Source organism: Labeo rohita, chromosome 14 (genome assembly GCF_022985175.1).
Source record: "Labeo rohita strain BAU-BD-2019 chromosome 14, IGBB_LRoh.1.0, whole genome shotgun sequence".
Lineage (NCBI taxonomy): Eukaryota > Metazoa > Chordata > Actinopteri > Cypriniformes > Cyprinidae > Labeo > Labeo rohita.
Genome location: NC_066882.1, coordinates 3,251,031 through 3,278,434, shown reverse-complemented (window position 1 = coordinate 3,278,434; position 27,404 = coordinate 3,251,031). Strand labels below are relative to the sequence as shown.

At 34.0% G+C, this 27,404-nt stretch overlaps 1 protein-coding gene across 4 annotated transcripts in view; it reads left to right on the top strand.

Annotated features, from left to right (window-relative positions):
* Nucleotides 1-2,339: 2,339 nt before the first annotated feature.
* fam13b (family with sequence similarity 13 member B) overlaps nt 2,340-27,404 on the top strand; it is a 57,185-nt gene continuing 32,120 nt past the window's right edge. For 2 of the 4 annotated variants that reach the window (XM_051127181.1, XM_051127179.1), the window contains exons 1-7: nt 2,341-2,522; nt 11,401-11,559; nt 12,098-12,278; nt 14,805-15,014; nt 15,256-15,433; nt 17,297-17,441; nt 25,877-25,992. In XM_051127181.1, coding sequence (XP_050983138.1) covers nt 12,128-12,278; nt 14,805-15,014; nt 15,256-15,433; nt 17,297-17,441; nt 25,877-25,992 — 800 coding nt within the window. In that variant the 5' untranslated portion in view covers nt 2,341-2,522; nt 11,401-11,559; nt 12,098-12,127. Of the gene's footprint in view, nt 2,523-11,400; nt 11,560-12,033; nt 12,279-14,804; nt 15,015-15,255; nt 15,434-17,296; nt 17,442-25,876; nt 25,993-27,404 lie in introns of all 4 variants that reach the window. The other 2 variants (XM_051127180.1, XM_051127182.1) reach the window with 2 other exon arrangements.

Genomic DNA, 27,404 nt, shown 5'->3' with positions numbered 1-27,404 from the left:
TGATAAAATAACCTTTAAAATCTAATAAGGATTATAAAAGCATAAACAACAAAATGACTAAATGTTTAAATAAAATAGAAATCAAAACAGAAAATTAAAACAAAACAAAAAAATTCAATCTGCTAATAAAAACTATAATAGATATAGGCAAATTTGTATTTATTTGTTTATTTATTTAAAATTGTTATTGCCATTACGTTAGCCCCTCATATGTTTCAGGAAACTCCACTAGGGGGTGTCAACACACCTTTTTAAGAGTCTCAAGATGACTTCAAATAATTTAAAGAAGCTTTTTTAAGTCATGTAAATTCATTGGTCATAAAGTATATACGGTGACAAACATACAGTTACTGAACCTTTTGTAATTATGAAATGTAGTTGTTTTAATTATTTTATGTATTTTAATATATTGCCATACATTTTGCAATCTAATAAAGATTGCAAAAGCATAAACAACAAAATGACTAAATGTTTAGATAAAATAGAAATCAAAACAGAAAATTAAACAAAAAAAATTCAAACTGCTAATAAAAACTATAATAGATATAAGGAATAGATATAGGCAAATTTGTATTTATTTATTTATTTAAATAAATTGTTATTGCCATTAGGTTAGCCCCTCATATATTTCAGGAAACTCCACTAGGGGGTGTCAACACACTTTTTAAGAGTCTCAAGATGACTTAAAATAATTTAAATAAGCTTTTTTAAGTCATGTAAATTCATTGGTCATAAAGTATATACGGTGACAAACATACAGTTACTGAACCTTTTGTAATTATGAAATGCAATTGTTTTAATTATTTTATGTATTTTAATATATTGCCATTTGTTTTGTCATTGTAGCTGAAGTACCAGATCATTTCTTTATCAGTGGAAGCCTTGGAGTTAAAACCACTGTACTACATGCTCATTTTGGGCTTAAAAAATCAATTTAAGTAGTTTATTAATTAAAATATAAAACAATGGTATGGTATATTGTTACTTTTTTTTCTGTTCCATGAAAAACTAATTTACTATTTAAACTTTCCCAAAAGATTTAGGCTGTTTAATGGCAGTTTCCACTAAGACAACTTATAGTGTGACCTGCCCCCAAAGGTCAACGTATGTTTAAATGACTGAGTTTTTGCAGTCAAGGCAAGGTATGTATATAAACGGAAAATGATTTTACAAAAAAAACTCACTATGACAAATGCTTACTGGAGTATATGTGACCCTGGACCACAAAACCAGTCATAAGTAGCACGGGTATATTTGTAGCAATAACCAACAATACATTTTACGGGTCAGAATGATACATTTTTATGCCAAAAATCATTAGGATATTAAGTAAAGATCATGTTCCATGAAGATATTTTGTAAATTTCCTACCGGGAATATATCAAAACCTAATTTTTGATTAGTAATATGCATTGCTAAGAACTTTATTTGAACAACTTTAAAGGTGATTTTCACGATATGCATATATATATATATATATATATTTATTTATTTATTTATTTATTTTTTTTGCACCCTCAGATTCCAGTTTTTTCAAATGGTTGTATCTCGGCCAAATATTGTCCTATCCTAACAAACCATACATCAATTAAACTTTTATTTATATATAGCTTTCAGATGATATATAAATCTCAATTGACCCTTATGACTGGTTTTGTGGTCCAGGGTCACATAAAGTGTGACAAATTGCCCCGGTCTTGTCTATAATATGCGATGCATATATGATATCAAACACTAAGTGGCGCTGCAGTTCCATGTAAATTATATTCCTTTGCGACACCACAGCTTCAGGCTGTTTTGAATTGCATCACTTAACTTTAGTTTTTATTCTTGCACTTAAAATAAACAAACAGTTTGTGCAAATAATTTGTATTTAATGCAGTCTATTTTTATATTAGGTCAAACTTGCAGTTCAGTGATGAAACAGTAAAACTACTAGTAGTAGGCCTGCTACTAAAACCTGTGCTTTACATTAAAAAATGAAATAGATACCATAACAATTTTAACATGATGTCTAATGTACATGTTATGCGGTTGAAAGCCTATTGTTTGTTTGTTGTTGTTGTTGTTTTTTTTTTTTGTTTTTTTTTTTTTTTTTTGTGAAGCAATGAGTCTCTACTATAACATTTCTGTCTCTGCTTCAGTCTGATCTATAAAAGTGATAACGTGAAATATTTTAATATTTTAATATTTTAATAGAATATTCTGGAAAACAGATTGTGTTAAGAATGCTGAAATGCTGAGAGGAGATACGAGAGAGAGAGAGCGAGAGAGCGGGAGATAGAGCGAGCGAGAGAGAGAGAGAGCGAGAGGGGCGGGGTCAGTGTGTTTTTGGCATCGCTGTGGGTGTGTAACTAACACTGTCTCCATTCCCCAGAATCAACTACTCGCATTAAAACTGGCCATGCCAGTCAAATACTGTAGCTAGTCTCTATCATCATCGCTATCCACATCGCCTTCTTTGAACCAAGGACTACTAAATTTATTCGATTTGCTGGTCGTTTATCGTCTGGTTTGACCTGGTAAGTGCAGATGATATCGATGGAGCGACTTTAGCGGATGCTAGCGTCGCGTTAGCCAGCTGAGGGATCGCCTCACAGCGACTCATCTCCTGTATCTGTATTAAGTTATTGATTTCCACTCAATTTTGATGTTGTACGATGATTGTATTTTACCCTTTACATATTCACTTAATTTCTGCCTTCGTGGAATGAGGATAAAAAGCGTGTGTAATGAATTTAACGTTGTTTTTGTGCCTTGACTGCTGTGTGGCAGCAGGATTAGATGTTGACAGTGCTAAGCTACGAGGCTAACAGGATAGCGATCGGTTTTATAATAGTGAAAATTATAAATGCGGGTTGTTTCTGAGTGTTTGTTGTGTTTTGGACAGGCATGATGCACAAACAAAGATGTATCAGCTTTAAGGATATATCAGCTTTCCTTCATTAGCAATTGTATTTTTATTTATTTATGTTTTATTCGAATGGATAAGATGCTTGTCTAAGTTGGGTGAAATTGTTGACAGCCGAAGGCTCAGCCTGCAACTGTCAAACACACTTACTGTCTAAAAAAAATAAATATTCGTGCCTTTTTGGTTTTGAGATGTTAAACATGTCATCTGAAGTAAAGAAGAGTGCCCCTGGTTCCTAAAATAGCTTCAGTTTCGTTTAATTAGGATGTGAAACTTGAATCCAGTATAGAGCTGTTTCTGGAACAGCAGCTGAGGGGGTGCTTAATAATAGATTAATTATTTAAATGATCCGACCTTGTTTTATTTTAATTGTACAAACAAGTGATTTTTTTTAAAGGCTAAAATGTATTAAATGTTTAGTTTTTGTTAAGTTAATTGTTTATTTTAGCACTGCACTGTTAGATGTACATTAATTATTTAGCCATTCGTTTACTTATTTTTATTCTGTTTAATTAAAATTATTTTAATTATTTTTTTTTATTTAAATTTTTTTTATTTAAATGTATACAGCGCTCCTTTTCGGCCGCTTGAACCCAGTTCAGAAACCCCTGGAACAGAGTATGTAGCGTGTGCATCGTGTAAACATGTGTTATTTGTCTTTGCCTGCCCTTCAGCACAATGCACTTTTCAATTGTGGTGTCTTTCACAATATCAGATACTTCAAGGTAAAAAACATGCAAATTTCTGGTTTTTGAAGTACATCCAATATATTTAGTCAGCTAGAAATGGCTCTTGTGAATGTGAACGCTATCTTGGATTTGTAAAAACCTTTTCTGGTAATAACAAATAACTGGAAAAGCCATGCGGATAATATAATAGAGGACTTCAAAATAAAAATTCAAGTAATTCTATGCTTAAAGACAATGTGACAATGTGTCCTTGTAAGCCAAATGCATTTTCCATGCGTACGTGAGCGATCAGAGCAAAGTCATTGACTGTTGTCCCTCCTGTTGCTATAGATTGTTGTGATAGCCGCTTGTTTTGTATTGCAGCAGGGCCAAGCAAAATCAAACGCATCAGATCTCCCAACGAGCCACGGACAGATGTCTGAAAGACTAGACAAACCCTTGCTTTCACACCAGCGTGAAACCAGGCTGGCCGTAGGCTTCACAAAACAGAAAAGTGGGTGCTAGGATAACTTGCAGCCATCTTTGGGTTTGCTTGGATATGGCGATAAGGCCTTTAAAACCTGCTGAACGTGTCTTGTTCAGATTACAGCTAAACCCAGCTGTCCTTGAGGAGATTTCAGCACTGCTGCTTGGCTCTTTTCTATGTGACAGACTCTCTTTAGATTCATCCAACCGCCTGTCATGAAAACAGTTGGAGCACCATATGGGTTGTGAGCTAGATTACGGATAACTGCTTTCATTTGTAACGCCGGTAATAAACGTACTGTAACAGTTGTACAAAATAGCAGGTCTTGAACATTGAACTGAGCCATTATTGCAGTGGTGAGCAGTGTCATGTGATGAGCTGCTTTGAATTTTTTTTTTGATAGCGAAAGTGAAAGCTTTGAGTTTGCTTCCTGTTGGTTTTGTTAAGGATATAGCTTTATTTCGGGTGGTATTCATAGCTGAAGAAGCTATAAAGAAGATCTTATTTTAATTCTATGAGTGAATAAACCATAGAAACTACATCATTACATCAACCCCTTAGTCATCCTGAAGAACCATTACCATTTGCATCCTATTTTTGCCAAAGGACCTTAGCTTTCAGTGGATGTTGCATAATAATCGTCCGCAGTGGTGTGCCCACCTCATGTGTCTTTCTGCTCAGTGTTACTTCATATTTGCAAATTTAGACAACAGAAAGCTTATTCAAATGGAAATCCCAGCGACAAACATTTGCGTTAAGCAAATCAACACGAAACCTTTCCTCGGTGTGTTTGCTCATGAAGCTGGACAGTAAAAATACCACAGACTTGTTCTGAAGAAGGAACCTGAGTCATATATAGAGACCAGAATATCAAAGAGACTTCGAGATGAGCTCTTCTGACTTTATTTCGGTGAACCACATAGTAAATCTCTAGTATCAACACCCAGTACAGCCAAGCATTGTGTTAGCAATGCCAAGCAACACTTACAGTTTATTCTGGTGATTTTAGTTTTGTTTTAGTAACACATCTCCAATAGGGGCTTTCACACATAGAGCCTTTTTTTTGGGAAAATTACTGGTAAATTACGTTAGAAGATCATATGTGACGTGGACCACAAAACCAGTCGTAAGGATCTTTTTTTTTTAATTGATATATATATATATATATATATATATATATATATATAATCTAAAAGCTGAATAAATAAGCTTTCCATTGATGCATGATTTGTTAGGACATTATTTGGCTGAGCTACAAATATCTGAGGGTGCAAAAAATCAAAATATTGAGGAAATCGCCTTTAAAGTTGTCCATGCAAAGTTCTTAGCAATGCATATTACTAATCAAAAATTAAGTTTTTGATACATTAATGGTAGGAAATTTACAAAATGTCTTCTTGGAACATGATCTTTACTTAATATCCTAATGATTTTGGGCATGAAAGAAAAATTGATCATTTTGACCCATGCAGTGTATTTTTGGCTATTGCTACAAATATGCCCCAGTGACTTAAGACTGGTTTTGTGGTCAAGGGTCAGATATAAACAGGACCATTTTTGTTCAGTTCTGTCAAATTGTCTAGGAGTAAGAAGTTAAGCTGTTTATGTTTAATATTTTGTCAAATTGGACATCTTGGCAAATGAAGAAAACGGCACAGCATTTAAAGGTCATTTCACATTTAATGTCACATGTTTAGTGCTGATGTGTGAATGTTATCTGTTAAAGATGAAAGCTGCCGGATGTGTGAACATAGAATAAGTTGTAATTAAAAAGTCCCCTTGCAGTCACTATTTTTATCCATTAAAAATAGTTTCGATCATCATGCTCATTATTTCCTGTTAATATAATTTCATTATGCCTTAAAATGGCTTGATTATAATTTAGTCTACACCCTCATTTGCTATTTGCAAAATCATGAATATGCAAAGTAGTCCCCACCTCAACTCAGTCAAACCAGCTCAGACAACCTACTCGTATTTTATTTGGTCAACTATTAATCGTTACACAATTACTAGTAGAAATACTGTATTAATTCAGCCATATAGGCTATGTTTGAACCAGAAACTGATTCCAATGAAGTAGAAGTAGAGTAAATTATACCGGGTCATCTGCAAGTCTGTGTGTCAGAATGGTAATTGCTGTGTGCACGTAACCGTAATTGATATTATTAGCCTTTGGCTTGACTAAGTTATTGAACAGCTAATAATGTGCTACCCGACAGCTGCCTTCCAGAAATCAACATCCTCAGGTAGATGAAAAACCACATCCTGTAAGTTGCTGGGTTGATTGGTGACATGTTTGTGATAGTCCTAAATATACATAGTAGTACTGAGGAGGAAATTCTTATCAGTGGTGTTAACTGTTGAATCTGCAGCGGTTTATCTTTCAGCAAATTAAAACACCAGATAGACGTGTGAACAATATGAAACTTGATGATCAGAAGGTCAGTTTGATGGTAATTTACAGAGTTGCCACACACTGCATTTGCATGCTCATAAACTGTTGAATTGTATCGTAAGTAGCCTTTTAGGTCACGAGCAAAGACAGACATAGACTTAATGAAGTTGTTGTCTTAAGCAGTTAATCTGCGCTCTGACCCCTGCTGCTCTTTCTCTGGGTCCCTTCAGAACGTTGTCAGCAGCTGATTAGCTAAATTTGCAGTTTCTCTTGTTTCCATCCTAATGATGAGAGCTGCGTTCAGTGTTGCCAAGGACCACCACCCTGCTCGACTGGCATTTTACTTCACGCTTGAGCATCCAGTGGTTTAGTATAACGTTTGGAAATTTCCATTCCCTGCAGAGCTGGGACGGAGACTCTTAATCAATAATGTCAATGTCAAAGATAAGCTCAAGTTGTTCTTTTAAGTGTCAGGACTCATCACTTGTGTGGCCTGCTGGTTATATATAAATCATTCATACTTGTTCTGCTTTATTTATTAATTGATTTATTTGTGGGTCAGATCTTAACTTTGATGGTCAGGCTTGATAGGTTTTTTCTTAAGTGGCGTTTTTGAAGTCACATGAGGACTCTTTATCCAATATGGGAAATTTTCTGTTTCTCATATGCAACCCGTGATATGACCCATCCTCTTTGTGACATAGGGCCTCAGGGTTTTTCTTTTGTGTGTTTGTGTGTATGCATCTTATGCTTTTTTCCCCCACATACTTTTCCGTGCCACTGAGACCTGTTCAACACCAAATTGAATTTTCATTTGCTAAAACAGCTATAGAATAGTGTTAACATTTTGAGTGCGCTTATGTTTTAGGTTTTGCATAAATGCAGTGCTGCATCAGAGGCGGTTTGCTGTTGTCATGGCACTCAGCACGCATGTTGTTTTCTGGCTGGAATCAATACATAATGCAACACTGTTTTTGGCAGTCTAAAGGGGTCTATAGATGGATAAATAGATTCAGTAGATTCAGATAAATGCAAGGAAGAGGACTCGTTGTAATTCAGTATGCAAATATTTCAATAGATCATCACTGCCGGTTCAAAACAAAGTTTGAATAGAGCCTGTGTGTTATGAGTTTATATATATATGTGGACATGTTCCAAATTGACAGCATATGAAATGAAAACCATAACTAAACTAAAATGTGGCATGAATGAAAATGTATGAATTATAGGTTTGTGGTCATGTTTGAGACATTACTGTTCATTTAATTTTATAAAAATGATTAACAATAATACTAAATAAAATAGGAATAACACTAAAGCCCTATACAGACAGTTATTGTTTTTTATGGGGACGTCTGTAAAAATAAATTTGCATGGCACTTCAGTAATAAACTCATGCTTTCCGATTGTGACTTTATTTTAGTTGGAGGAACAGGTTCTGTAATCTTTCAAACCTGGTGCACATGTGGTCAGGTGCTAGTGAAAAATAAATATACAAAAATTGATCTATACATTTATTTCATGCTAAGTATACTATAAATACATTTACATATTATGTACCTAATAAAAATACCCTGCAATTGTTCTTTTAGTATACTGCGTTGGTATATTTAAAGTCGGCTAAATTGGAACAACTAATTTTGTACTTAATGCACTGTAATTGTCCGGAAGTAGTGTTGAAGTCCAACTAAAGATATTCTTAAATATATTTGATTGTGCTAAAGTGGAACTATTGCAAGTATACTTTAGGGACACTTTAAATATTTTGCATTTAAAGACCAATATTATTTAAAGATCATACAATCCTTGTCAGTAGTGACATTAAAACATATTTTAGGCTTAATATTAAGAAATGTACATTGTGCACAAGTAGTAATTACAATTTTTAAATCCGTAAGTCTGGAGCGATATGTCAGTAAATATGTTAATAGACTTGAACCATAATTAGTAGAAAATAAATGCATTTTAAATCTATTACTTTTTTTCTAGAGGTCACATGTTTCATATTTAGAATAATAATAGGAAAAGAATATCCTGTTTATATTTGATTATTATTTAAATGCAATATTTAAAACCAGACAAATGGATGTTATGGTTTCAGTGGGTTTCTGTCTTGGATTTTATAGCTCTAAATGATGGATGTCATGTAAAAATTGTGGGAATTAGCAGAGAAAGTAATGCAAACTCTTATTTACATATGGTAAACATTTCACTCAACTACTTGTATGACTAGTAAAATGATTATTTGTGCAAGCCATAATATATATAAACAATTATAATAATATTAAAAAAGATTGAATATCTTAATAATGACTTATTTTAAAAGTTTAGGTGATTTTTGTTCTCTTTTTTCCCTTAGTGGAGCAGTGATGCAATATTATACAAGTATCCATATTTAAAGTGAATGCACATTAATGCAAAGCTTTTGGATTTATCCCCTATTGTAAACAATGCGGAAAAAGGTTTGGACAGCAATTAAATTACCAAATGACCTTTGTGTTTGTCAAAAAAATTTGGTAATGTGTTGGAGAAAAACATTCTGGATTCAGACGGCAATAAAATGACTGACTAACCCTTGTAAATGTTTAATGAAATCAAAAACTCTCGTCGCTGGTGAGTAAAATCTAACAAATTATTAGCCAATGGCAAACTATAGACATTATTTTGTCACCTGGTGCAAAATTTAGTCCCATGTGAGTGATTTACTCACAGTGTGAAGATCTGAGGTGCATTAATTGCATACAGTTATGGTGGAGAAAAATAGACTGTAAAAATTAATATCAGTGTTTTTTACTAGTGCCATAAAGTGTTATATCAGAATTTGAAGTGTTGCATTCAGTCCAGTTCCCTTGGTTGCCTGTTACTGGAAGTTACCTGATTACCAGATGCCACCTACAATAAAGTGCTTTGCCTAAATGACAGGGAGAACGTTCAGATGTAGTTTTAACCTTGATCTCCTCCCTATTACATATTCCTAAAGATATCCACAGTTATTAATTAATTATTGGAGTTTGAGATTTGCCCCGTGTGCTGTAACTGGGCTGGGTAATCTCCTTGTTAGGTTGTCTTCCGGACGCTGTCGTTCCAGGGAATGTTCTGGAATGTTTGCAGCCGGTCATTGTGTATCTGTCGCATGCTTTTAGGTGACTGCATCTGCAAACTCGCCAAGTAACCAGTAACCATAGTGAGGCGACTAAGCTTTGCAAACATCGTGTCACCAAGGAGATGCGGAGAGATTTGCCTGCAGAAAATTCCAGCATCGTCCCTTTATGTGTTCTCCAGAGCTCTGAGGAATGAGCCAAGGTCATACTGTGCTCGCTGCTAACTGTCTCAGCGCTGAGCTGCTTTTAGCTTCTCCAACAATGGTGAACATTGTGAGTGAAAGGTCATCATGCGTAATATGTGGGATTAGAAGCATATCTACTCTCAATTGTGTGCAAACTATAACATCTGCTGTTAAGGGTCAGTTCACACATCATTCCTATTTGTTTTCGGGACATTTTGTTCGTGTTCCACATGGTGTCGGGTAGCGAGTCGTGCATAAAGCGGTAAAGAGGTCTGTAATTTGGCACAGTGCTCTTAACATCTTAAAAAGTCATTTGTGTAAATGATAGCACAGGTAATGGAGTTGATCTAATGAACTGTAACAGTGGGCATACAGTACATTTCAGAGAAAAGGTCCATTCTGGAAGACTGCTTATTACCTAAAATAGCGGTAATTGAGTTACAGTGCCATTCAAAAGTTTGGGTCATTTGTGACCCTGGAGCACAAAACCAGTCAGAAGTAGCACAGGGTGTATTTGTAGCAATAGCCAACAATACATTGTATGGGTCAAACTTCAAGTTTTCCTTTTATGCCAAAAATCATTAGGATATTAAGTAAAAATCATGTTCCAATGAAGATATTTTGTAAATTTTCTACCGTAAATGTCAAAACTTAATTTTTGATTAGTAATATGCATCGCTAACAACTTCATTTAGACAACTTTAAAGGCGATTTTCTTAATATTTTTTGCCAGATTTTCAAAAAGCTGTATCTCAGCCAAATATTGTGCTATCCTAACAAACCATACATGATTGAAAAGCTTATTTATTTAGGATTTTTCAGTCTTATGACTGTGGTCCAGTTTTGTGGTCCAGGGTCACATTTATGATGTCACAAAATATTTCAAAATATACTGTTCTTTTGAACATACTATTCATCAAATAGTCCTGGAGAAATATATCACAGTTTTCACCAAAATATTTAGCAGCTGAATGGTTTCTAACATTGATAATAATCATAAATGTTTCTTGAGAGCAAATCAGCAGATTAGAATGATTTCTGAAGGATCGTGTGACACTGAAGACTGGAGTAGTGATGCTGAAAATTCAGCTTTGCTTCACAGGAATAAATTATATTTTACAGTATATTCAAATAGAAAAGACTTATTTTAAATGGTAATAATATTTCACAATTTGTACTCTATTTTTGATCAAATAAATGCAGCCTTAGTGAGCATAAGAGACTTCTTTTAAAAACACTAAGTAGTCTTACATCACTGGTCTTTAAAACGGTAGGTTTATGATATTTTTGGAATTCAAATTTCCTTGTTTAGACTCTTGGAACTTTTTTTTTATTAACATTCTTTTTCAAGAAAAATGAAAGTGAATCATCAAGGCTTTCAGTTGCATGATTGGAAACCTTGTTTGGATTAAAATTCCACTTAGTATTAAATGCGGTTCATGTGATGCCATATACAGCAGGGTGAGCAGATTGCTTGTCGTTTTTCTTCCTAATTGAGGTTTAAACTTGAGAGATGTGTTTTTCAGACCACAGATGTTCATAAGTGGATAAGTGGTTTGCAAATTTGCCCCGGCTAATATTAATCAGAAAGATTATTACCCGTTTCGATGCTGATGCTGCTGTTCTTTGTGTGTTTTTTATTTCCTTCAGCTTAACCACTAACGTCCTGAACGGGATTTGCGGTCCGTCAATGAGGAACTACAGGCTCATCTTCTGCCATAACCTGAAGCAACCATAGATGAACATTTTGTTTACTACTAGTGAGTGGAGCAGGAGATAAAGTGAACTTCTGGGCATTTGTACAACAAGGTGAGCTCTGCTGTGATGCACGAATTCATATTGCAATCATAAATACTTATGTATGCTATTGTGTTTGAAACATGAGATACGTGAGACCAGCTGGTGTTGTCCTGAAGACGTCAGGTATCTCAACAGATCATGATCAGATTGTGTCATGCCGAACGCTAATCAGATGCAGTCGAGTTTGTATTTAACATGAACAGCTTGTTCGCTGTGTTTGTGTTGTTTGTGATGGAATTTGCATGTTGAACTAGAAATGCAGCCACCTGCTACCATCAGCCAAATCGGCGTGCCGCATCTGATGGCTGTATGATCTGTCGCTCCACATTTTTAAGCTCTTCTCATCTCTTCGCTCGCACACGATAAGAACCGCCGCTTCAAAGATGGGAGAGGTCCCGCTCCAATTTTCAGCTTGTTTTGTTCTTGTTGTCCGGAGTTTGATGTTTGAGCTCGCACCCCACCCATGATAGCGTGTTTGTGCAGGGAGGTGACGAGCCAGCCGGCTGGCCAGTCGACGTGACCTTGTTCTCGGCATCTCTGTGTGCAGACGGACTGAAGCAGCCAGGCTGTGGAGGCGATGAGGAAGAGCCTCTCTACTTCCCTCAGCGACTCCCTCAACACGACCAGAGTGTTCGGGATCCCCCTGGAGGAGGTGCAGCACAGCGGGCAGCCAGGACATGAGGTCCCTCTGCTGGTCAGGAGCATTGTGGAGTACATTGAAGAGCACGGTGAGTCACCCTGGAGATTCATGGTACTTTCTTTCCAGCCTTTGTTTATTTGTTTTTGCCTGTCGTCAATGATATCAGCATTAAAGTTACTGAAATGACTCTAAGAATAGAAACACAGACAGATCAGAAAGTCTATATTTTCCATGGTTAAATAATTAATTAATCATAGTTTTTGTTTCTGATCCAGTCAGGCAAATGAAAATGATACATATACACATACTTGTAATATAATTGTTTTGAGTAAAACATTGTGGTCAAAGAATGTAAACTTTGTTTCTTTTCTTGTTTTAAACACTGATGACAGTATAAATACAGTTGAGGTTTGTTGTGGTTTTCAAATACCATGCAACAATCACATCAGTGTAGTTGGTAGTTGATCAGTTTGCATGTCAAATATATAGAAACATTCAAAAGTTTGTGGTCAGTAAGATTTTTTTTTAAAGAAATGTATAGATTAATTCAGCAAGAATGCATTAAATGAATTGAAAGTGACAGTAAAGACATTTAAATGTTACAAAATATTTCAGACAAATGCTTTTCCTTTTATACCTTTCATACATTTTTTTAAAATGTTGTTAATTTTTATTTTATTAATAGAATTCTGAAAATAAAATTGTTATCCACAAAAATATTAAACATTACCACAGTTTGATGAATAATTTCAGCAAAAAATAGCAATAAAATTAAATAAAACTGAGGACTGGAGTAATGGCTGCTTTTTAATACATACAAATTTTAATAATATTTAACACTATTACAGTTTTTACTTCATCAAATAAATGCAAAATAAAAAATGCTACATTTACAGTAAAGACTTTCAAAATACAAAGAGTGATTTTTTTTTTTTTTTTTTTTTTTTTTTTTGTAACAGCCACATTAATTTAGTTGGTAGTTAATCAGTTTGCATATCAAATATACATTACTATTCCAAATTTTGTGGTCAATAAGACTTTGATTTAAAAAAAAAAATATATATATATAATTTTATTCAGCAAGGATACATTAAATTGATCAAAAGTGACAGTAAAGACTTTCGAAATGTTACAAAATGTTTTTCTTTTGAATTCTGAAAATAAAATGATGTTTTCCACGAAAATATGAAGTATTGCCATTGTTTGATAATTCATTTCAGCATAAATGTATTTATTTAAATGGTAATAATATTTTACAATATTACTGTTTTTACTTTATCAAATAAATGCAACTTTTGTTGAGCAAAAGAGATAAAATGTTTAAAAACATAAAAAAAAAAAACCTAAACAACCCCAAAATTTAGAAGGTTATGTAACAAATGGGATTGTTGGGTGATTGCACATTAATTGTGTTTAATACCACTTCAAAACCCTCCAAAGTAAGTCTTAAATCTGCATAAAGGTTGTGTAACACATGTATATAGGACCTAAAAAGCATTTTAATGAGCTCAAATTAACAAATAGTACCGTAATGCAATTGCTACACAAATAGTTTACATTTTTTGGTATTTATCAAAGTAGCAGAGCCATTTTCATCTGATAAAGCCAAAAATGTTGTTTGGTCTGATTGTACGATAGGAGTGGCTTCCCTGTACTCCCTGATCAAAGATGTACTTCCCTTACTGTGTAAATTCACAGAATTGAAAGTGAAAATAGGAACATTCTTCAGCCAGAGGCTCTTATAGTGGCACTGTATTATTACAGTGCACCTCTCACCTACTAATTAACTGCCGCATATAGAGACATAAATGCATGAAGTCCTTCACGCTTTACTCTTTTTTTCAATTACCGGTATCTGCAACTTCTCACTCGCACATCGAGCGGGCTGTGAGAATATTTTAAATTCTCTTTCTGATGTTTAAACTACAGCACAGGCAGGATGTTGAAAATATGTTGGCAGAGCTGCTAAGTCCTTTAAAGGGCTTTAGCCGCCACTGTTGTCTCCAAACGCCAGCTCTGCCTCTCTGAGTTCAGCACGCTGGCATTTCTCCTCCACTGTTTTATTACGGAAGGATGTTTTTGCACCGAGGCTAATTTAGACATAACAGCGAGCGACGCCGTAGCTTCCCCTCATGCGGTGCAGAGTCTTATGTACACACACAGAGCCCCAGAAATGGGAATCGAGACAAAACGGCTAACGCTGATTTGCCAGCTGAGCTTTTAGTAAGCTTTAGATCTGATCTGGCAGAAATGTGTGGTTTGTTTTAAAAGCGCTTCAGTCAAGAAGCCAGCCGTGAAAATATGCATTATTGGTTTCATTCAAAACATTCGGGCTGGAGAATGTAAACTTATTCAGTCGTGAACTCAACATAAAAAAGATCGAGTATGCCAGGGTTATTTTAAAAAATATTATCTCATGGATGGCAGACGGAGGGAACGCAGCTGATGATATCACGCTAACAGATCTGACTAAAGGGATTACGAGTTTAACAAGCAACTGCACCGCTTAGTCAGCTGCTCTGTGCAATGATTCAGCGATTAGAGACTCTTCGGTGACATGTTTATACGTATTCTGCAAGTAGGTTTCTCTGAGCTGTGTGTTTGTGTTTTGTAGGAGGGCTGCACCTGGGTCTATTTCTAGTGAACGGGAACGCAGAACGCGTGGAATGGCTCAGGCAGCGCTACGACAGCGGTGTTGAAGTGAACCTGGAGAAGGAGGCCGACCTGGCGTCCGCCGTCAGCCTGCTACGCCTCTTCCTGCAGGAGCTCCCAGAGCCCGTCATCCCTGCAGGCTTACAGGCTCAAATAATGCAGCTCTATCAAGGTGGGTGAGGCTTTGATGCTGCCCTTTTCTGTTATCCTACCAGCTGTCCGAACTGGCTTAAGTTGCTTGTTTTACCTTCTGGAATGTTCTGGCGACTTGACAGACTTGTAATTATGGTTGCGTCATCAAAGCACGGCCCGTGTCTTTCACACCTTTACATCAGCCAGCTCACCTCCTATGGTAATAAATACACGTCCCTCTGAACTTTCTTCTCATTCTGGTTTGCTTGCTCTACTTTTAGACTACAGCAGTGAGGAGGAGCTGGGCAGAAACATGAAGTACTTCCTTCAGCAGCTGCCACAGGTCAATTACAGCTTGCTCCGCTTTCTGTGCCGGTTTCTGTCCGGTGTGGCGTCTCTTCAGGAGGAGAGCTGGAGCATTGGAGCTCTCGCCGCCGTCTTCGGGCCAGACATTTTCCAGTAAGATGCTTTTGCAATTTCGGATATTTCGTATTAGCTATCTTGCTTTCAGAAGACAAAATTACGTTGGAGGAGCAAACTGTCATTTTTTCCAGTGTAACATTATGTACTGGTATAGGCCCACACAGAACCTTCGCAGTTTCGATTGTGTGGGAAAGCTCTAATATGATCAAATGTTAAAACAGAGGTAAAGTCAATTAAAAGGGCACGGTAGATGTTGTTGAGTTTGACTGTTGAATCAATTCTGTGGGGATTTGTGAAAAAATTATAGCTAAAACGTATCATTGGTAACACTTTACAATAAGTAATTATGTATTAACTAACATGAACGAACAATGAGCAATACTTTTATTACACTATTAATCTTTGTTAATGTTAGTTAATCAAAAATACAGTCGTTCATTGTTTGTCCATGGTAATTCACACTGCATTAACTAATGATAACAAACACAACATGTGATTTTAATAATGCATTAGTAAATGCTGAAATTAACATTAACTAAGATTAATAAATGCTGTGGAAGTAGTGTTCATTCTTAGTTCATTTTAACTAATGAACCGTATCATAAAGTGTTAACATATCATTTCTGCAAAATTAGGGGCCATTCATACAGAACGTGTGTTTGCTTATAAAAATGCAAGATTAGGGCCCTATGAAATATGGTTTTTTTTTTTATTATTATTTATAATTATTTGAATGCATAAAAACAACTTTTTTACAATGTTTTTTACCATTTATTTTTACAATATTTAAAATGTTCTGGTTATCAAATGAAGGCAGAAATCTTAATTTAATTTGTCTTTTATTTAAATGAAAATTAATTAAACTTTATTTTTTGGCAAACAAAGTTGCTGTTAAAATTAAAACATGAAACATGAACATTCATTATTTTTCTGGATTCAGTTTTTTTCCATTTTAATTTTTTAGACTCTGTTTTAATGGTTAAATAAAAAAAAAAGTGAACCAAAAAGCATGTCTAATTAATTAAAAATCATAAAAATGTACTATATTTAACAGCAGTTTATCAAAAGTTTAACAAAAACTACATTTTAAAGGATAATGAAATGTTTTTTTTTTCCCTCAAATTCTGTTTTATTTTTTACCAGATTCTGTTTTCCATTAATTTTCTAGATTCTGTTTTAATGGTTTCATTAAATTTTAATAATCAAAACCATCTCCAATCTGACTTTGTAAAAAATAATTTATTTTTATTATTTTTATTATTATTTTTAGAAATACTGTGTTATATATTTACATTTTCTGCTAAGTACATAATGGTAAATAATTTTACTGGTAAATATTTATTTAAAAATAATGTTTTAATGATCATTTTATTAATAGTAGTACTTCTGTCATTACATCAAGTAATATATTTCTGTCACAGTTTCTTCAAGTTAAACCGAAATTTTTGCTGTGAAGACCTTTAATTATATATGGTGATTGCTTTGGTCAAAGCTTCATTTAGTGACTCTCGGAGCAGTTCTAGAGACTGTTTATGTGTTTATCCATTCTTATTGAGGCGGATGAGGCTAAAAGCATTGGAAACTTTAGTGTGCCTGTAGTAAACGAAATTGCGTGACAGCGCCATTCATTCACACAGAGCATGCAGGATTCATATTTAAATAGTATTTTTGCAGCTTAATATTCACGGACACTAGTCCATATTACTTTTTGATTTAAAATTTGGCAAATTCTCTGGCATACTTCTGCGATAAAAAGTAAATTAAGTTTTTATGACTGGATTCCGTGATTCCGAGATGCAGTGCTTATAAATGTTTTTAAAAAAAAACAGTGTGGAATGTTGCCGTTTTAGGATCAAAAAATGACACACATTTAATCAGATTCTTGTCTATGTTCTGCAGTTTAGACACAGATGTGGAGGATCTGAAAGAGCAGGAGTCAGTCAGCCGTATTCTGGCAGAACTGCTGGAGAACCAGGAGGAGTTCTTTGACTCGGAGGACGACGACATCTCTAACACCAATGACTACAGCTCCATTAATGACCAGGTGAATTTACTTTCCTTTCAACAATGCGGTCATTGATGTTAGTGCTGATTATCTATATTCACACAGGATCTGTGAAAATCTGATGCTATTTACTCAAAGCCCTGAAAATCTAATAGCAGGGATGCATCATACAATTGACAACTGATCTCTACCAGTACATCACACAATACATGGACACTAAAAGATTATTATTAATATGACATGGGAAGTAAATTGTTGGATTCAGAAAAATCCAGCCTGTTTATTTTGAAAGTAAACGTGTGAAATGCATATAATTTGTAGCGTGTCCGCTTTCAGATGTAATTACAGTAATTCAGCTCAAGCGCTGTCCAATTAGAGATGAAAACAAAAATGCAAACAGATGTAGCAGTGAATTTAACAACAAACTAATTGGTGGTGGTAAATCTGAATATACGTGCAAGAAATATAGTATATGCAGTATGTTTATTCTGGAATGCACCATTAGGAGTGGTTTGTGACAAACAAATTAAAGTGTAAACTAATGATTTAGAGCTAGCATAGGGCCCTATGAAAATCGTTTTCTTTTTTCCCAAATTCCATTAAATTTTTTTCCAAATTCCATTTTTTTTTTCATTTTAATTTTTCTGGATTCCATTTTTTCCATTTAAAATTTTTATGGACTCTTTTTAAAACTTTTTTTTTTTTTTTTTTTTTTTTTTTTTTTTTTTAATGGTTAAATTACATTTTATTAATTAATTTTGAAACTTATACAATTTAACATCAATGTATTAAAGTTCAAAATCTGTTTAAGCATTTATAATTATTTGAATGCATAAAAACAATTTATTTTTACAATATTTAAAGTTTTCTGGTTATCAAATGAAGGCATAAAATCTTAATTTAATTTGTCTTTTATTTAAATGAAAATTAAACTTTATTTTTTGGCAAACAATGTTTTAATTAAATTAAAATTAAAATTAAAACATGAAAGAAATATGGTGTGATTACTCCTTAATAAAATAAAGTTTTAGTAATTATAGTAGTAGTAGTATTTTACGTACATTCTACTATAATTCTGTCTACTAAACAATAGTAATATGTGTCTTCAAGTTAAACCAAACTTTTATTTTGACTGGTTGCCATGAACACCTTTACATGATGATAGTTTCTCTCAAAAGAAATGGTAAAATGCTCATGAAGAAACTTCAGAGCAGTTCTAGAAATGTTGTTCATGTATTTATGTCCTTATTTGGTCAGACGGCAGAAACTGAAATCACAGGGAGCGTCGCGCACACTTCAGTCTGTGTGTGGTAAACGAAACCGCGCGTATGCGTCATTCACACACACAGAGACACGCAGAACATGAGCGATTCATATTTGAATAGACTTTTTGCTTAATCTTTAGAGATGTTAGTCCATATTGCAATTTGATTTAAGTGTAATAACTTCCTTTTGATTAATTCATCTAAACTTCAACAAATTCTGTGACGTTCCGCGTTATACGGTAAACTCCGTTTTTATGATTGGATTCTGCATTTCCATCTGCGTTTTCCGCATTACGGAAATCATAGGGTCCTACTAGTACTGGATAAGGTGTGATCATTGCTAGTATCACAATATTACAACAGAATATTCCCATAAATGTTGACATTTATCAAAATGCTCATTGTAAAATGCTGATAAAATCGGCCCTTAGAAAATATTGTCGATTGGATCAATTTCAACCTGTAGCAGTGTAAAAATAGCAGCCTCATATTTCCTGATCGCTGTAATGCTTACAAATGCTTTAGGCACAGTTGTTCATTTGTTTTCTAGATCAATAGGCTTAGCGTAAGTCGGTATTAGCTTTGTTCCTCGTGAAATACTTGCCCAAACCTTGCAAATGCGATATTGCCATTTGAGTTTTAAAAGACGATTATATACTTACGCTTTGTGTTTGTTTAAAGCTTTAAAATGTGTGCCGTTTGCCCTAGTTTCAGGTAGAGGCAGCGCTTTACACAAGCAGATGTGAAGCACAGAAAAATGGAAAAGCGGTGTTAGAAGGTTATTATGTCTGCAGTGTTATGTAATAGACTGAAATCCATCCAAAGGCGTGTCTCATCTGCGTTCAGTGTGTCTGTGAGTGTTTACAGACTGCAGGTTCTCTCACACCAAAGGAGCAGCTGTGACTGGTTTGCTTTGAAAGCGCAGATTGTTCTAAATCTCATTTGAATGACACTCGACATCCTTTTAAGGAGTTTGAGATTTCTGACCTCACCAGAATTTACATGTCGGCGCTTTTCACATGCGCATGAAATGGTTAATAATGAGCTGTAAATTCTTTCCAAGAGACTTCTCCTTCTCCCTTCTGTCATACTGGCAAAAAAGAGGAAACAACCCTTTTAGACAAAGACAGTACTAACCACAGTTACATAACTGAGTGATGTAACTTTGGTTCTGGCACCTGCGCTGGTCTCCAGGGATGTCTAGTTTTCATAACAGGCAGAATTATACAGACCTGGGGAAAGGTTAATCTAAAAGACATAACCTGGAGAGCAAATCTCACATAGACAGCTGCCTTTTAAGGCAAAACCCTAACCATCATTAAACTGCTCAAATGGCTGATTTGAAACTTTTTGCATTCACATAACTCTCAACCGATTCCAACAGACCGCTGCAGGGATGACGTATTTTTGCAGGCCAATAGCTAGAAATGAGTTAGCATTTTAGTACTTTTGGTTGCATCGTTTATGGGATTTTGAATGGGTTTTTAGTTAAATGGCTGACTTAGGTGTCTGTGGTTAACACAAGCTCAAGATATATTATTTTTATGACATAATACATTAGTAATAGCCGCTTGTGATTTAGTTCAAGCTTTTGCTTGTCTTGAAAAAGGCAGTTGTTAACAAGGTGCTGAATGGCACTACAGAGGTTGTCAGAAACATTAAATGTCATCACAGTAAACAGGTAAAACTCATTCACTCACTAGTCTGCTTTCACAACCTTGTTGTGTTTATAATCATGCTTCTGTAAACTGTTCTACCTCATACTTGTTTTTTAAATCAAGACTGAGGAGTCGTTGGAAACTAGATGGTGATTTTGAAGTTGTGCAATCATTTTGTAGTTTATTTATAGCCAGTGTTTTAGTCAGCTTTTTACTTCTGGCAGTTGTATTTAGGCTTTAAAATTCATAAACGTTGTGTTTATTTATGAAGATTATTGTGATGAACAAAACATCTAAGAATCATTAACCTTTGTTTGTCACAGAGCTTAGTTTTTGCAGTAATCCAGAAGCCAGTAAAAAAAATCCTATTAGTTCTAGTCAAAGGAAACAACTTCTGTACTGTAACTTCCAGGTTGGCCTAGAAAATAAGTCATCGCCGCAGCATTAAATAGTATTCACATTTTATCTAAAATGGTACAGGTGCAGTCACATTAGCGCAGTTTCAGGAGAATTTCAGCAGTATAGTGGACAAAAAGAGTTTATTGTCTGTTGTCAGTAGTATAGCAATATATAAACCACAGTTCAGATTGACGTCACTTTCCAACCAAGCAGTTTCTGTTGGTTAGCGCTGGGATTTTGTATGACTTGAAATCTTCCAGCCTCACATGAAATACCAGATCGCACAGATTCCTACTGATATTACTATAGCAGTTTTGCTGCTAAATGAAATATTCTGGACAAGCGCTTCACAACGATGATGGCTTGAAATGGACACTAGGCATGAATAAACTTTAAGTTTTGGACCAATCTATTTTATTTGATTCCGTTTGTTTGTTTTTTTTTCCAAATTACATTTCACCCTCCACCCCCCTTTTTATTTGCATTTTTCTGAATTCCTTCCCCCCCCCCCAGTTAAATTATTAATTTATTTTTTTTCTGGATTCTATGTTTTCCATTAAATTTTCTCTGAACTCCTTTTTAATAGTTAAATTAAATTTTATTAATTAAAAGCTGTCTTGAAAATGCCTAATTTAATTAAATCATTAAACTTATACAATTTAACATTAATTTATTAAAGCTTTTTAACCTTTTCTCTCTTTTTTTTTTTTTTTTTTTTTTTTAATTTTTTTTTTTTTCAAATTACGTTTTTTTTTTTTTTCATCCCACCTTCAAATTTTTCTGACTTCTGGTTTTGGACTCCTTTTTACTCAAAAACCTGTCTTTAAAATGTCTAATTTAATTAAATCATGAAACATATACAAATTAACATCAATTTAATAAAAGTTTTTATCTTTTTTTTTTTTTTTTTTTTTTTTCAAAATTTAATTTTTAATTTTTTTTTTTTTTAACCCCAGTTTACATTTTTCTGAATTCCATCCCCCCAAAACAAATTAACATCAATTTATTGAAAGTTTTTAACCTTTTTGTCCAGTTCGAATTTATTTATTTATTTTTTCTGGATTCCGGGTTTTCCATTAAAATTTTTCTGGAGTCCTTAAATAAATTTAATTGTATCAATCAAAAAGCTGTTTTGAAAATGTCTAATTCAGTTAAATTGTGAAACAAGCAATTTAACATCAATTTATTAAGTTTTACTGTTACCAAATTATGTTGTAACATGTCTAATTATTTAAATGCATTAAAACAACTTTTGTTAGACTAATAGGGCCTTGTGAAATGCCCTGTGCCATAAAACATTAATTTTAAACAAATGAAAATTTAACTTTTTAAATTGAAAAAAGTGTTGTGTGATTGAAAAAATAACAAAAAAAAGTTATAAAAATTTTTTATTAGTGGTAGTAGTAGTAGTAGTTTGAAATTAAGTATACTGACCTATGTTTGATGTATTAATGCAAATTTTACAAATTCTGTGACATTCCGCGTTATACAGAAAATTCCATTTTCATGACTGTATTTCACCGTCCCGTCTACCACGGGCTCTCTTGAAGGATAGATCAGGTTGAATCAGAAGATCTTATGGTCCTCAATGGTTTCCACAGCAAACATGCTTGGAGGTATTAGACATTACAGGGTCGCGACTGCTGAGAAGGTCCTCGTACTGTAAGAGACGTCATAAGAAACAGAAAGCACAGAAACAAATGTAAGCAGCGGGGGGAAGGCCCTGGGTGACCTATCTGGATCCAGGCCAGTCCTCAAGGAGCTGGCATATGCTGAAATTAATATGGGCATAAATCACAGATTTATTTCTAAGCGTGTCCCGCTCGAGAGACTCTCCCAAACGCTGATCTTATGCCTCACCCATGGAGCTGACTTGTGTAACTGTTTGGCCCATGTCAAGGTTGGCGTGCTTTAACTTTCTGACTTGGCAGGGTTTGTTACATAAATTTTGTTCCGTGCCTAAGATTAAATAATTGTGATAATTGCATATTACTAAGAGATTAGAGTTGGGTCAGCAGTGGATAATGTTGTGTCCATATAAGGATGCGTGGCTTGTTATGAACAGCTCTGGCTGCTGACCGTGCCCTAATCTCCCTAGCAACACTTGTTATTGTGTGTTTATCATTCAGTGTCTGGTGACTGTAAAAAGGTTGTGTCCTTTTGTTCTTCAAATTCCTGTTTCTGCCCTGAAATGTTCAGACCTGTTGTGCCCAGGCACAAAAAATAAAGCAGGTCACTGTGCAGCGCTGCAGGTCTTTCTGCACACAGTTGCTGAGCCTGTTTTTCTGATCCTCGGAGGCTGTGAGATGCATCCTCCATTCGTGTGGGTTGTTTTTCCTCTTCGGTTTGTGCGTGCGCTTGACAGTGTTTTTACTAATTAATGAAGAGCGCCTTTAATTAGAGTCTCAGTCAGCTCTCTGCTGTTGGTTTTTGTCTGCAGATGTTGTTGTATAATCTGGAGACCGCACATTAACAAAGCCTCTGAGGCCAAACAAAGGCTGAGTTTCTGCATACTTCAGCTTCTTGGAGGTATTAAAACATCATGGATGGAGCTGTGAGGATGTTTTCTCCACCCTGGCTCCGGTGTCTGTGCTGAAGATTACGTGGTTGTGTTTTGAGAGCAGTGGTTACTAATGAAGACACTGAGAGGCAGAGGCCATTTGGGTTTCAAGTCAGCTTTATTAAGTCAGCCCCATTTAACACAACCACAGTTGACACAAATTGCCAGTATAGTGTATAATATATAAAGAGAGGAAAATTGTAAGAATATACATACATATAAAAATAAAATAAAATGTTAAAAAATATATATATGTATATCCCCCACAAGACTAATAGTCCTTCACATCTGCTAAGTTTTGCTTTGTTGATTTTATTATAACACGCCAGTTTTTTGTGTCCATTAAAATGTCTTAAAAAAAAAAATTCTGCATCAGTCTACAAATTATAAATAATAATAATTAGTAGTAGTAAATTAAAACAATAAGAATAATAATAATAAATATTAATACTACCAATAATAACAATAATTGTTGTTATTAGTTATAATAAACACAATAATAATATTTTATTATTATCATTATTATTATTATTATTATTATTATTAAAAATAGAAATAAAATAAAAATAGAAATAATAATAGAAATAATAGAAATAGAATAATAATAATACATACATACTATAATTGTTGGTATTGGTGTGATTTATTATTAGTTATAATGTACACAATTCATAATAATAATTGTATTTTGCAATTTTATATTATTATTATTATTATTGTTATTAAGTTATAAGAAATATAATAATAATAAATACTAATAATTATAATTGTATTAGTATTTTGAAATTTAGTATTTTTATTATTAAGCTATAATTTTTAGAATAATAATAATAATTGCAAATAATAATAATTGTTTTTATTGTTGCCGTTATTATTATTATTATTATTATTATTAGTTATCATAAACACAACAATAATGATTGTATTAGCATTTTTTAATTTTCTATTTTTATTATTATTATTAGGTTATAAAAACTAGAATAATAGCAATACATACGTACTATTACTACTAATAATAATTGTTATTGATGTTATTATGGTTGGTTATAATAAACACAATTAATAATAGTAATTGTATTAGCATTTTACAATTATTATTATTATTGAGTTATAATAATAATAATAATAATAATAATAATTGTTGATTGTTATTATTATTATTATTATTAGTTATAAAATAATAATTTTATTTGTATTTTGTAATTTATTATTATTATTATTATTATTATTATTATTATTATTATTATTATTATTATTATTACTATGCATTGGCCACTAATGTTATTATTACTATAATTAGTTGTGTTGATTTAAACAAACAAACAAACAAAAAAACTGGAGGACAAATTGTTGCAAACATGACACTGCATGGAAGTTTTTGGCTTTTTTTAGCACATTTTTTTTCCAAAGTAAACAACCAACCAGCATTTTGCATCATTACATACATTTACTTTTATGCTTTTGGCACATTTATCCAAAAGCAGTTTTATCAAAAGTGACTTTTATGCTAAATCTTTAAATAAATGCACATTTTGAGTTGTGCAGGTGCTGAATCATTACAGTGCATGGTCTTGGTGTAATTGCATTGTCTTCCTGATTTTAAAAAAGCAGATAAAATCAAATGGCGAAATCCCTAAGGATTCCCACCTCTAAGATATGCAATATAATGCACTTCTCTGGAGAAATAAAGACAGGTAGGATCAAAGATCCTAAAATAAAATGGCTTAAAATTGCACAATCTGAGACTTTGTTGCCCAAATGACAAATGAGAGCGAACCGTAGCTGTAAGCATATAGAGATGTGTGAAAACACAGTCACCCTCCGAGCCCTCGGCAGCCGTTCTGCACGTTGCATGTGACTCATAGCTGCATGGCCACTCAACAGCAGCCCCACTCGGCCAATCGGATGTGGAGGGAACTGGTTGCCATGGCAACATGGCAGCGCTACTGCAGCAGATGCAGAGTGCATTTGATCATGTGCTAGTGCCAAAGTTTGTCTGATATTAAATACTGTTAGATAGATTTACAAATGGATGTGCAGGCTTGAACGCCATGAGCCATGACCGATTTTAACCTATTTTTCGTATGCACCATAGACTCTCGTTAGGTAGTTCACACGTGTCTTCAGGAAAACCACACTAGTAATAAAAACACGCAATCAGATATATTAAGATAAGGGAATATTATGTCATGTGGCGTAATTGACCGACTGTATTACATTTATTGAAAGTTATATATGTATTACATGCTTAAAATAGATACAGTAACCTTTTTAATGATTGTATCTACTTAATAACATCAGGATTCATGGTAGCTTTGCATAACATCATGTAGTTGTCACCAACGTACGTGTGATATCATGAATCAGCAGTTGCACGCACAGCATGCGTGTGATCGCATAAACAGGTGACTAAATGAGGCTCCCTGCTGGTAATTGGCATAGGTGTACGGCGTTGCATAATGCCTGTATCTCACATGGGCGCAGGATGTTGACATGGTAATGCAATACCAATGATGAATTAGAAATAAATGCAGCTGAAGTTGTGTCAGCAGGCATCTGGTATTCATATTTCCTTCTCTTTCACCCCTACAGATCACCGAGCTCCTTGAGGAAGAGAAGTTGGAGGCTTGCGAGGAGCTCCCGCAGGACGGGGAGGACGGTCCCTCCTCCCTGTCCCCCAAACATGCCCATGTCACCCCCTCCTCCAGGTAAAAGCAGTTTTAGAAACGTCTTCATCTAGGATCTGTCTAGTCTGTGATCCCTCTCAGGCATCTCCCATTGCAATTCAATATGAGCATGTGTTTGTATATATATATATTTTTTTTTTTTAAAGGTACAGTAGCACAAGATCCCTTCATGCATTAAACTCTTATATCAGGATGGCATGTTTTTCCACTGGCTCTTGATGTGAGTCATTTGATTGTGTTAACGTCCCAAAAATTTGGGTTCGGTGAGGTTTTTTTTTGGTGGCTTTAACTACTATGTATTTGCATCAAATTGTATTGCAAAACACTTTGGCCGCTACATAGGTAAGGTTAGTGACAGGTTTGGTGGGATGGGGTGGTTTAAGGGTGGGTTATTGTGTAAGGGATGGGTCAGCTGTATAATTATAAATGAAACTAGATAAAAAAAAGTTTGTCAAGACAAACTTTAAGTTGGCTTGAGAAAGCCAGACCAGAAAGTTTTAAAAAGTTTGAAAGGTTTAAAAAAATGTAAAAAGATTAAAGAAAAAAAAAAACAGTTTTAAGTTTGATGGTTGTCAGTGTGAAATAGGTTGAAGATTAAAATAGTTTTAAAAGGTTAGAGTTTTGAAGGCAATACAGTCTCAGATAGATAGATAGTCTCAGATAGTTACTAGCATGTTTTTAACATGATTAGCAAATTTCTAGCATGTTGCTAGCATAATTAGCAAGTTGCTAACATGTTTCTAACATGATTAACATGTTGATAGCATGTTTCTACAGTGATTATCAAGTTTTTAGCATGTTGCTAGCATGATTAGCAAGTTGGCTTTCTCAAGCCAACCTAATTACAGAAATTAATTACAGATGTAATTACTTACAGGTGTTTTTTAAAATATATGTACAGTGTAACAACATGTATTTACACAATAAGTGCACTGTACCAAATTATTAATTTAAATCTAAGTACATAGTAGTAAAGGCCACCTAATATTTAAACCTAAAAGTGGGAAATTTTTAGGAAAGTAATATTTTTTTCAGCAAGGATGCATTCATTTGATCAAAAGTGACAGTTAATGCAGTTACAATGTTACAAAAGATTCTATTTCAAATACGTTCTATTCTTTTGAACATCAAATAATTCTGAGAAAAAATTGTAGCAAGATTTATGTGCTATTATCAAGCAGTACAACTGTTTTCGACATTTATGATAGTAAGTTACGTTTTTAAATAAATTCAATTAGAAAGGTTATAACTGTAATAATATTTCACAATATTACTTTCAAAAACATCTTACTGAAAATGTTTAAGCAAGGCTCTTTTGCTCACCAAGCCTGCATTTATTTGATCCAAAATACAGCAAAAGCTGTAATATTATGAAATATTTTTACAATTTAAAATAACTGCTTTCTATTTGAATATATTTTAAAATGTAATTT